The sequence below is a fragment of the Phalacrocorax aristotelis genome, chromosome 4 (assembly GCF_949628215.1).
Source record: "Phalacrocorax aristotelis chromosome 4, bGulAri2.1, whole genome shotgun sequence".
Classification (NCBI taxonomy): domain Eukaryota; kingdom Metazoa; phylum Chordata; class Aves; order Suliformes; family Phalacrocoracidae; genus Phalacrocorax; species Phalacrocorax aristotelis.
In genome coordinates, this window is record NC_134279.1 from 73,167,560 (window position 1) to 73,178,227 (window position 10,668).

Here is a 10,668-nt window from a genome sequence, read left to right on the forward strand (position 1 = left end):
CTTGAAAAATACACAGAGTTGCTTGATAGCCCAAAATGTTTGTTCCCAACGGGAACATCACCAGTTAGGGAGTTCATCATGCCTAACATTGGAATAATGTAAGTTATTTCTTGACTCTATAACATTTATTTTTCACTGGGTTTCCAGGTAATTTCTGGATTATTGAAGACATAGGTTCAGTAATCTCAAGGGAGGTGACCTTCAAAGTGTGCGAAAAGAATGATCTAGTGCTCCACACTGTATCCTGAGACACTTGGCAGGCACTAAAGGAAATGGAAGATATGAAAGATCCCTGGCTTTATCTCTGATTTTCTGCCTGAATTTGAGCCTTGACCCATAAATAAGGTTGGCTATTTCAGTGACTAGTTTTTGGGGATCTTGGGTCATTTTTTTTTTTAGCAGTGCTTCTGATTTCTGTATTTTGGCAGAAGTACAGAAAAAAATCCATCCTTTTCAGGTGTAAATCATAGGTCAGAGTTATGCCCTGAGCTACCTGTCCAATACATGGAAAAAAAAAAGGCATATAGAAATGGGAGTGTGAATCCCACCCTGGTGACTAACAATGCAAACACAGTCCTTAAAAAAAACACGAGCAATGCCAGTGCCTCCTCACAAACTGCAGGTAGTGCCTTACTTTTTTCTTATCCTGCAAAACCCAAACCACATGACCTACCTGCCAGATGGAGGCAAGCAAAGAAGAGAAACATTTAGTTTCTATGTCCTGATAGGATTCACATGCCAGTTCTGTAGACATGCAACGTTCATAGAGCCAGAAGCAGAACTTTAAAGCACAGGCAGAACTTTATACATTGGGGCTTTGCAGGGGCCTGAGAATAAATAGTGGATTTGCAACTGGAAGGATTCACATAAAGTAGAAGGTTGTTAAGGTTTACCTACCTGAATGCCATTAATCTTCTGGTTTCTCATTAGCAAAAAGGGCATGGTGGTACCTCCTTAATGCATAAAGACATTGACAGACTAAGTATAACAAAGGTTATGAAGCATTTCAATACTGTGATAATGGAGCTCAGAGCTGAGTGCCCATAAACCCAGGGGCCTGAGCTGCCCAGGATCCAGGAGCCTGGAAGTCTCGGCTTTCTGGCACCTTATCCAGCAGCCTGCCCAGGAGCCAGCCAGACAAGCCAGTAAGCAGTCAGTCCAGCAGATGCTGATTAAAGATCTCCTGGTTTCCATTATATATGGGGCAAAACAGACACATTCTTTAAGGAAAGATCAGATTTCATTGAAGTGGCATTTTTCTGGCAGAAAAAACATGCCATCCAGGAATCTTTAATCATTTTTATTGCTAATTGTGTTGTTTAAACAATGCATCATGCTCCTTTGATAGACCATGTGGCAAAGCAAAACTAGCAGTCTGATAGACTGACTAGAAGTCTCCCTTTAATCACCGAGAGAAATTGCTGCTGATGTAAACAAATCAGTGCCAGCCTTAGTGAATTCACATTTATAGACACTTCAAAACTCTGCATACAAGCATTTATTGGTGATAAAACAGAGTGGCTTGGAGTGAGTAAAAAACATTTAGCATCACTCCTGTTACTCTACTAGAGGTACTTACGTGTAGCACAACCCAGCATTGAAGCACCTCACAGGTAGTCTTCTGGGGAATCCTCCCAGCGCACCTGGGAGGAGGACGATCCACCCGCTGTAACTCAGACACTGAGGCATACAAGGTGAAGGCACAGCAAGCGTGTGCTGTGTATTTTACTCTGATTGCAAGCGGGGAGCACAAAAAGGGAACAAAAAGGCAACGCAAGAGAGTCTGCTATAATGTGGAGTGATTTGATAGGCACATGTTTTCATACTCTGATCTTTGCTCACTTCAAATTGCTCCTTTCAGTACAGCTGCAAGGGCTCCAGCCGAACAGCTCCACACACTGCTTGCACCAAACTCTGATGAGAGGCACATCTGAGTAGGTGGTCTCAGATAGGGCATTCCCACCACAGACAAGATTAAGCTTTTCCTTACTTCAGCTGTGACCTTTTCTTTTAAAATTTAGCTGGAATGGCTGGAGGTTTTCAGTGTTTCTCATATTCTTCCCAATATTTGGCACGTGTTTCTTTCCAGATAAAGAATGTCCTTGTGGAATGAAAGTATTAGTCTACTTAGAGACAAAAAGCTAAATACAATATTTATGGGCCTAAAGGAAAGACATTTTAGCTGCACCACCTTTATATATGGTCTATCGGTGAAAGTACTCAGTGAGGAAGTGGGAGACCTCAGTATTAATTTCTTACTCCAACAGACAGGGTTGAAAGGGATGCTGTACTGACAGTGTTCTGCTACAGAGGAAGTAATTTGAAGGCATAGAGAACAAAACCAAGAGAAACATGTCCCTGCAGCCTAGGGTTAGCCTCTCTTTTAAGTGTGCTGTACATCTCAGAACCAGTCAGGTTATTATTTCTCTGACTCATGTCACTTACTACACATCACACCAAAAGACCTACTCCTAGTGGCCTGCTTTTTAATTTAATTTGTTAGGGGACACCTAACAGTTAATGGAGGGAAATACGAATCGTCACTTTTTTCCTGTTGTCAACAGGGTGTATAGCTTCCTCTGTCAGCAGATAGCTATCAGGACAGTATCATACAAAATGAATGATTGCTGTTCACAAAAATGCTGAAACACAACTAATTGATTTTGATGAAGCAGGCAGCTATATTTGATTTGTGTACTTTACACTCAGGAACTTTAATGAAGCATTTTTGTTAAGAGTCTTACATATAGAAAAATTGAATTAAGTGCTGGTTTACTTTGCATTAGATTTTTCAGAGAAGTATGGTAAAGAAAATTGCTTTCCAGCAGAATGCCATTTATTGACAGAAAACCTCTTCTTTCTAGTGTAAACAGAATCACCAGTGTAGTCTACTGAAAATAAGGTTCCACAATTTTGCATGAATTTCTGTTTTCCAAAAGAAAAAAAAAGGGGGGGGGAGAGGTGTGAGGAAGGAAGACTGCTATTGCAGTTAGATGTTAGGCTAAGACTAAGCACCAGGTTTCAATTCTTAATGTTTAGCATGCCTCTGTTTCTTTTTCTTCTGTAAGATACTGGCAATATTTCTCTACCTTATCAACTGTGGTGCAGTTGAATTAAGAAATGTCTGGGGTAGTGTAGTGAAGGACATGTGCCAGAGGACAGACAAACTACTTAAAATGTTTCCTTCATAGTCTAAGGTCTGTCACTTCAAACAAAGGCAATGTATCATCTGTAGGTATCACCTAAATTCAGACCAAGCATGAGAGTCACTGTGAGCGGAAGATACCCCAGCCTTTCACACTAAACCAGTAGTAGAGCTATCCAGCCACTGGAGGTCTGGGCATCTGCTATAACCATCTGAACACTGACTCTCTGAGCAATTTGCCACTTTCTGCTTCCTTGAGAAGCTGTATTTCTACTGTTTCCATGTTACATACCTCCCTAAGTCTTTCTTAGGAGTTCAAAGTGATTGGGAAGTCACATAATTAAAGTCAGCTCAGTTATCAGAATGGGATCTAGGGAAATGTCACAATCCACCCATCATCCTTCAATCTGCTGACTACTCCTTTCTCACACACCGTCAAGACTCTCCCATTTCTGTCCTGAAACTGAGATGTGCATGGTATATGATATGAACTGATGCTTTTTGATAAAACTAGACTATATTCAGTGTAGCATTACTGAGGCTACATGGCCTTTCGGGTCCGAGTGCCAAACTATTTTTGGCTTAATTTCAAGAACAAAGGACAAACTTAAGCTTGGTGTTGAGCACTGAAGTGAGCAGTCCCTTATCCCTACCTTCTCCTGTGTCATCTCTTGTATGGCTTAGCTGACCCACAGATCTGGAAGGCAAATTAACATTTGCTATTGTGCAATCAAAAAGGCAAATTCCTGCACTGTACTTGTCTACAGTGCAAAGAAGGTAAGTAAATACGAATCCCTCCAGTGTTGTGAGTAGTCATTTCCCCACACACCGTCCCCCTCCAAATTAGACCTTTTTCTCTGACGCATCTAGTTGCCTTCTACTCACCAGCAAGGTCATGAACAACCATGAAAAAAAACCTCAGAGACAGCATCTGGCCTTCATTTTGCACAGCTTGTAGGTATTCTTTGCTTCTTGACTGTAGTCATAGTTTAAGGTTAGAACATTTTCCTGAACTGCATATTGTTACTGACTTTTTTGTACAACACCTTTACGCTTCTCAGATGCTGTTCTAATGAATACCAACTACCATAGAGCAAGAAAGAGGGCAACAGTTTTCTCCTCCAGAAAACAGATGCAATCAGATAACGCTCTTCACACAGCTTATACTTTAAATACACATATAGTTTGTTGCTGTGGTTATGTTGTCAAAAATCCTTTGACCCACACCTTCCATGGGTCTGAAGAGTAGTCAAAGTTAAGCAGAGGAGATTCCTTTCTTTCAGTTCTTGTAAGTTTATGCACCGATGTTTGCTTACATTCCTCAGGCACATTTACTGAAAAAGAGGCAATGCCTAAGGAAGGTCCTAACATCCTTGCCCACACGAAGTAGTTCCCTCATTCACAAGTAAACTCTGCTGAAGTTTTCTGGGATTGCTTACAAAGGGCGATACAGCTCAACATGGCCATAAAGCTTTATGACTTTACTTCTTACAAAGGATGTAGTCTTTCATCTCAGGTCTAGTTCTCAGAAATTGCCAGTGCTCTGGGAGCAACATGACTTGTCTGAGCAGAGATCACACAGAACAACAAGGGCCTGATTCTTATTTTAGACAATGACTTAAAGCTGTGATCCTGCCAAATCTCCTATATATATATCACCCCTTCCATGTGCCCCAAGCCTTGAAGAGGCTGATTCTGCAGTTTCACTCATGCAAAACTCCCACAGGAGAGGGCTGAAGGACAGCGGCATTGAGCTCCCATCCTAGCTAAGTTGTACTGTTCGATATTTCAATAACCAACCAATAGTGGTACTGTTCAGAAAATTGGTTTCGAAAATAAAACATTAACTTCTCATTTTAGACTGACAGAAAATTTTCTTCATGGTGAAATGAGCAAATGAACAGTTAAAGATCAAGTGTTTGTTGTTAAAATCAATATGGCTTCATAGTAACATTTTGTTCTTCCACAACAGTAAAGAGTGTTTCAACCAGCTCGCCAGATGTGACCAAAGGCACAACTGGACACCTTTGAAACACAAAATATCTTCTCCCTTTTTCTTAAGCAAAAGCTGCATTGACTGTTTTTTTCCTGTACATGCTATTAGCCAACTTACAGTGGAGGCACAACCAGTGTGAGTAGCAGAGCTGATAACTTTTATGAAAAGTTAACACCACACAATATCTTACAAACAAATTCCAGTCTTCAGCTATTACAAGTAATAAGAGAACACTGCAATTAAAAAAATAAGTCAGCCCCATTTTACTTCCTTGTAGCATATTTAGTAGTTACATTTAAAACAATTTTTATAGAAATCCTCTGTATTCACTAATTTAGAGGGGAAATGCACTTAAAAGGGGTGTACACTGCACATCTTTATTGATGAATATTACTTTTTATCTAGCTCAGAAGAAATAAGATCCTCTTGAGGCATTGAATCAGATAAGTAACTGTGATCAGAAATAAATTAAAACCACAGAAAATGCCCTGTTTTTAATTATGTTGCTGGACATAGATGTTCAGTATCTGCATCAATTCCTTTCAAACATTTGGAAATTCAAAACAAAAATAGAAGCATTATTTCCTTTATGTTTATAATGACCACAGAATAATTTTATAGCAAACAAATTACTTTTAAGGCACATCAGTCGTTCCATATACACTTCACCTCCACTAAAATCTGTCTGTCAAATTTCATTTCCATAGAATCCTTGAATTCTACATGGAAAAATAAAGGGGAAGGATTGTTTACAGGCACAAATCTCATTTCAAAAGCAGTGCAACAGTGAAACTGCTGTGTGTCTGCAGACTGGGAAACCACCCTAAATGAGCACTAAGTGACAAAAGCACACCTTTATCTTTATAGGAATGGGTATCTCTAATGAAGCCATCCAGTAGCTCAGAGGTAGTAGCTATGTACCGTATGTTGCTTTGGTTGCTCTGGCAATTATATAGTTTCTTCAGATTAAACAAACCTGAACTTTTTAGCTACATCATTACCTACAAATAATATAATCTTGTTTCACCTTTTCTTGATGTAACTTCAAAAAGAATTCTCCATTTTGCAAAAGAGAAAATGGCTTGTAATTTCCTCCTCTCGGTTGCTACTTTTTCTCATATTTATCTCTCTCAGGTAAGTACTTGTACCAGACCATTGTTATTTACAAAGGGATGCTCTGAAAATAAGTCTTACATCCTTTCTTTAAGTGCAAGTATTTAAACAAAGCTCAAATCTTTCCACAAGCCTTATTTCAAGAAAGGCTCCAATAAGTTACGGACTTAAGACTTTGAAAATGCCCCAGTTGTTTCTTTAATGAAATCAAGCAAGCTTCTAATGCATTTGGTGCAGTCATCTAACCCTTACTTCAGCAGAGCTCTCACTTGAGTTGGCCCTGAAGTTCATTGTCTATTGAATTATCATCTGAATCTTAGCCACCAACAACCTCCTTTTCCAGGGTTAAGTGAACCAAAGGCTTATTATGAAAAAACTGATGAAACAAAGTAACTGGTCTATCATTTCTCATTATGCCATAGAGATTTCAAGAGAAGAGAGGCTACAGACACCTTTCAGAGGGAGTAAAGAAGGGGGTATCTAATGATTCGCAGGTATAGATTCAATTTAGCTGTTTCAAGAAGCCTGCCATATGAGAATAGATTTTTTTCTATTTTTCAAAGAGCTGTTTACTACGGAAATGGTCATTTGAGGCAGATGCCAAACCCTGCTGCCTAAGGAAGGGGTGATACACATAAAACTGAGCAATATTTACCCCACAAACAGAATACACACCTTGCAGCAGCACAACTGGAGAAGGGATGTAAATGCTGATGAGTCTCACACTCAGTATTTGGTGGCGAATGTACAGAGAGCAGTCCCTGTCTCATTCTCTTCATTACAGTTTATGACATTTTATAAACCCACGGGAAATACAGTTAGCTTTAATAACTATTCAAACTCTTCTTCCCTCTTCTCTCCCCCCCAACAAAATCCTCTGAAATCATAAACTAGAAATGCAAACAGGAAAAGGGAAAGAAAGCAACATGAATATTAAAGGTTTGGAACAGCTGCACCTTCTTTTGAGATTTGGTCACATACACCACTGACAATCTGCAAGGTATGCTTCTCATTAAAAAAATAAATATAAAGGATCTAAGACTGTAAATACAAAGGATTTAAAGACCTTAATGGTGTGGTGATTGCTCTTCCTATGGAAATCTGCATAGCAGCCTGCCTCCAACTGCCTGTCTGAGAACGAGAGCAGCACACATCCAGCCCCTGAGATAAGCCTTTTGAGTGGGACCTAAAAAGAAGGGGCAAAAAGTTCCCCAGGGCACATGCAAGTTGAGCTGGTTAGAAATTTTTTTTTTTTTTCTTTTAAATGTTAGGTGACTTCACAAAAATTATTTTTTTTTCTCACTACCTGCTTCAGGACAGCAAGGTGCTTAGGCCACTGGTCTGAGAGGGATGGAGGAAGAATTTACTGCCTGGCAAACCAACAGGGGGAAATAAGGTCATGGGGTGCATGTGCTGTTTTTCAAATTTAATTAAAACGTCTGAGATTCCCAGGTTTGTCCCACTGACAAATCAAAAATTACAGGAAGACAGTAACAAATCTATCCCATCCAGCTCCATATGCAGGGATCCCTCCAAAGACAAAGAAAACCCCATGCTTTCTGTTTGACTTGAGCCCTGTGTAAAATCATCATTCAGAAGGTTTTAACAGTACAAAGGTTTATTTAGAAAAGAGTTTGGATTGTTCTTCAGGGTTTTTTTGGCAAACATTTAAATCCTTTCATAACTCAAAAGACTGTCAATGCCTGGTACTTTGCACTTTCTTTCCCCACATAAGCAGTAAAAGCCAATTTCTTACTGGGAGGAGCCCACCACAGGCCCCAGCTGCTCTATTTATAAATACTCAAATCTCCACCACCACTGCCACTTAATCCTTTCCTCTTGACATCTCTGCTTGATTTCCAACAAAATCACAGAGCCCATAAAAGCTCACTGCCTCCCAAACTGTATCATAGCCTATTTTCCTCTGTGGACTCCCCATGTCGCCCGTCAGGGTTCAAAGACAATCACTCCCCTCCCCGTTTACTCATCACACTCCAGCACTGCTCCTCCAGCACTGTGTCACCATTCTGTACCACGGTGAATGCCCTCAGCTTCCCCGACACTATCGCCGTACCCCACAGCATCACTCTGCGCCACCGAGGGGGCGAGCCCTCTTCCTTTTCTCTAAGCCCAAACCCCATGTTCTCTTCCCTCCCTTCTTTTTCAGCATAGAGCCTTCTCCTTCTCTAACTCCACTGCTGTTCAAGGTAAATCCATCCCTCCAGCTCACTGCCGGAAGTTCTTCTTCTTCTTCTTAAAGAGAATGTGTTTAAAGGACCTGCGGAAGTCCTGGTTGAAGATAGTGTAGATGACTGGGTTGAGGGAGCTATTGCAATACCCAATCCAGAAGAAGAACTTGAAGAGAGTCTCAGGGACTTCGCATGCCTCCCGGCAAATGCCATAGAGGCTGTAGCTGAAGAAGAAAGGGAACCAGCAAACTACAAAGACCCCCATGACCACGGCCAGCACAAAAGTGAAGCGTTTCTCCCGGGCCTGGGTGACTTTCTTACGGCAGATGCTGCTACGCTTCCGGCGACGGCGATATGAGAAGAACTGCATGGAGCGATTGCTAGAGCGGGACAGACGGCTACTCGAGTGCTTGGAGGAATATGAGTAGGAGAAGGACTGGCTCTTGCTGCTTTTGCGGGGATGCTCCTCCCGGCTCCGCCTCCGTCTGCTCTCTGAGGTGCTGCTCTCCTCCAGCTCAATGTCCTCCAGCTCAGAGGCTTTGCGCCAGTGGTGCACTGAATAATGTCCATTCTCTCCCAGCTGCATCCTCAGGGACGTGCAGCCGCCAGCAGCGCGGCTCAAGCCATTCTCAGTCTGCGAGGACCCCTCTGGCATCGTACGCTTCTCAGAGAGGGTCCTGGTCCTTAGCTTGGCCACACGGTAGATGCGGATATAGACCAACACCATGATGAGGCAGGGGGCAAAGAAAGAGCCAATGCAAGAAGAAAGGATGTACCATGTCTCATCATTGAGCTTGCACTGGGGAAAGCCATCTCCTTCAGGGTCCCGGTACATGGAGATCAATGGCGGGAAGGAGATGACGGCTGAAATGAGCCAGACAGTGAGGATGATGGCCTTGATCCGCCGGGGGGTCCGTTTGAGGTTGTACTCCACTGCCTGTGTGACTGACCAATACCTGTCGAGGCTGATGGCACACAGGTGGACGATGGAGGAGGTGCAGAAGAGCACATCCAGCGCCAGGTAAATGTTACACCAAGCCTTGCCGAAGTACCAGTAATTCATAAGCTCGTTGGCTAAGGAGAAAGGCATGACGAGGGTAGCCACCAGGATGTCCGCGCTGGCCAGGGACACCAGGAAGAGGTTCTGGGGGGCTCGCAGGGCCCGGCTGGTGAGCACAGCTATCACCACCAGCACGTTGCCCACGATGGTGAAGACGATGAGGAAGCCCACCACGGCCGCCAGGCTGGCCACGGCCGCCGGGGAGTAGGGGGAGGGCGGCTGCAGGAGGGCCGAGGAGGAGGGCGAGGAGGGGGGCAGCGCCAGGGACTCGTTGGGGGAGCCCAGGCTGGTGTTCACCACCAGCAGCAGATCCATGGTGGGTCTGCGGGGCGCCGGCGTCCTAGAGAGCCCCGCGGAGCCCCCGCCCCGCCGCGCCGCCCCGCCGCCGCCGCCGCCCCGCCGCCCTCATCGCCCCCCGCCAACCGCCCCGCCGCCCGGCTCCCGACGGCGGAGCCGCCCGCCTCGCCTCGCCCCGCCGTCCCTCAGGGCAGGGCCGGGTAGCGCCGCCCCGGCGCGGCACGGAGCGCGGCAGCGCTGCCTCCGTCCGGCCCCCGGCGAGGGGGCAGCGGGGCACGGCTGGCCCCCGCCGCCCGCCCGGTCATGCCCGGCTCAAGGCAGCCCGCGGCTCCGGAGAAGACGCCGCCTGGCCAACGGGAGTCCCCGGCGGGAGCTGGATCCTCGCAGGGAGCGGGGTCCGAGGCGGCGGCAGCAGCAGCATCCAATCCCATGGAGAGCGGCCCCCGGCGCCCCCGCTCCGGCGGCGCGGCAGCGCGCTCTCGGCGAAGTCGCGGCTGCCCGGCGGCTCCGTCCTAGTCTTGCATCGCGCTCCCAATCGGCGGCGTGCCCCGCCGCCACGCGCATGCTCAGTCCCGCCAGGTGAAGCCGCCGCGCCCGCCTCGGCGCAACACCTCAGCGGGCGGATGAACGCCCTGGGCGCTGCCGCCGGTTCTCCCGCGCCGGGAGCGGCGGAGCCGGACTGCCCTCTCTCTCCTCCCCGGGCTGCGGCGGCGGCGGTGGTCTCCCTCCGGGAGGGACGGTGTGCGCTACCGCGGCGCTCTCCGCCGCCCGACGCAGCCTCCGGCGGCCGGGCAGGCGTTTCTCCTCGCCGCGGCGCGGCGCCGAGGGGAAGCGGCCCTGGCGGAGGCCGCCCCGGGCGGGCAGAAGT

The 10,668-nt window shown here is 45.7% G+C and overlaps 1 protein-coding gene across 1 annotated transcript; it reads right to left on the reverse strand.

The window, feature by feature from the left end:
- Positions 1 to 5,277: 5,277 nt before the first annotated feature.
- ADRA2C (adrenoceptor alpha 2C) lies at positions 5,278 to 9,901 on the reverse strand. The gene has a single exon (XM_075091970.1). The coding sequence runs from the start codon at positions 9,816 to 9,818 to the stop codon at positions 8,481 to 8,483; it is 1,338 nt and encodes a 445-aa protein (XP_074948071.1). The 5' UTR covers positions 9,819 to 9,901; the 3' UTR covers positions 5,278 to 8,480.
- Between the last annotated feature and the right edge of the window lie 767 nt (positions 9,902 to 10,668).

Bases quoted from the DNA above. Each gene is read 5' to 3' on its own strand.
- ADRA2C (XM_075091970.1), bottom strand. From the start codon at position 9,818: ATGGATCTGCTGCTGGTGGTGAACACCAGCCTGGGCTCCCCCAACGAG.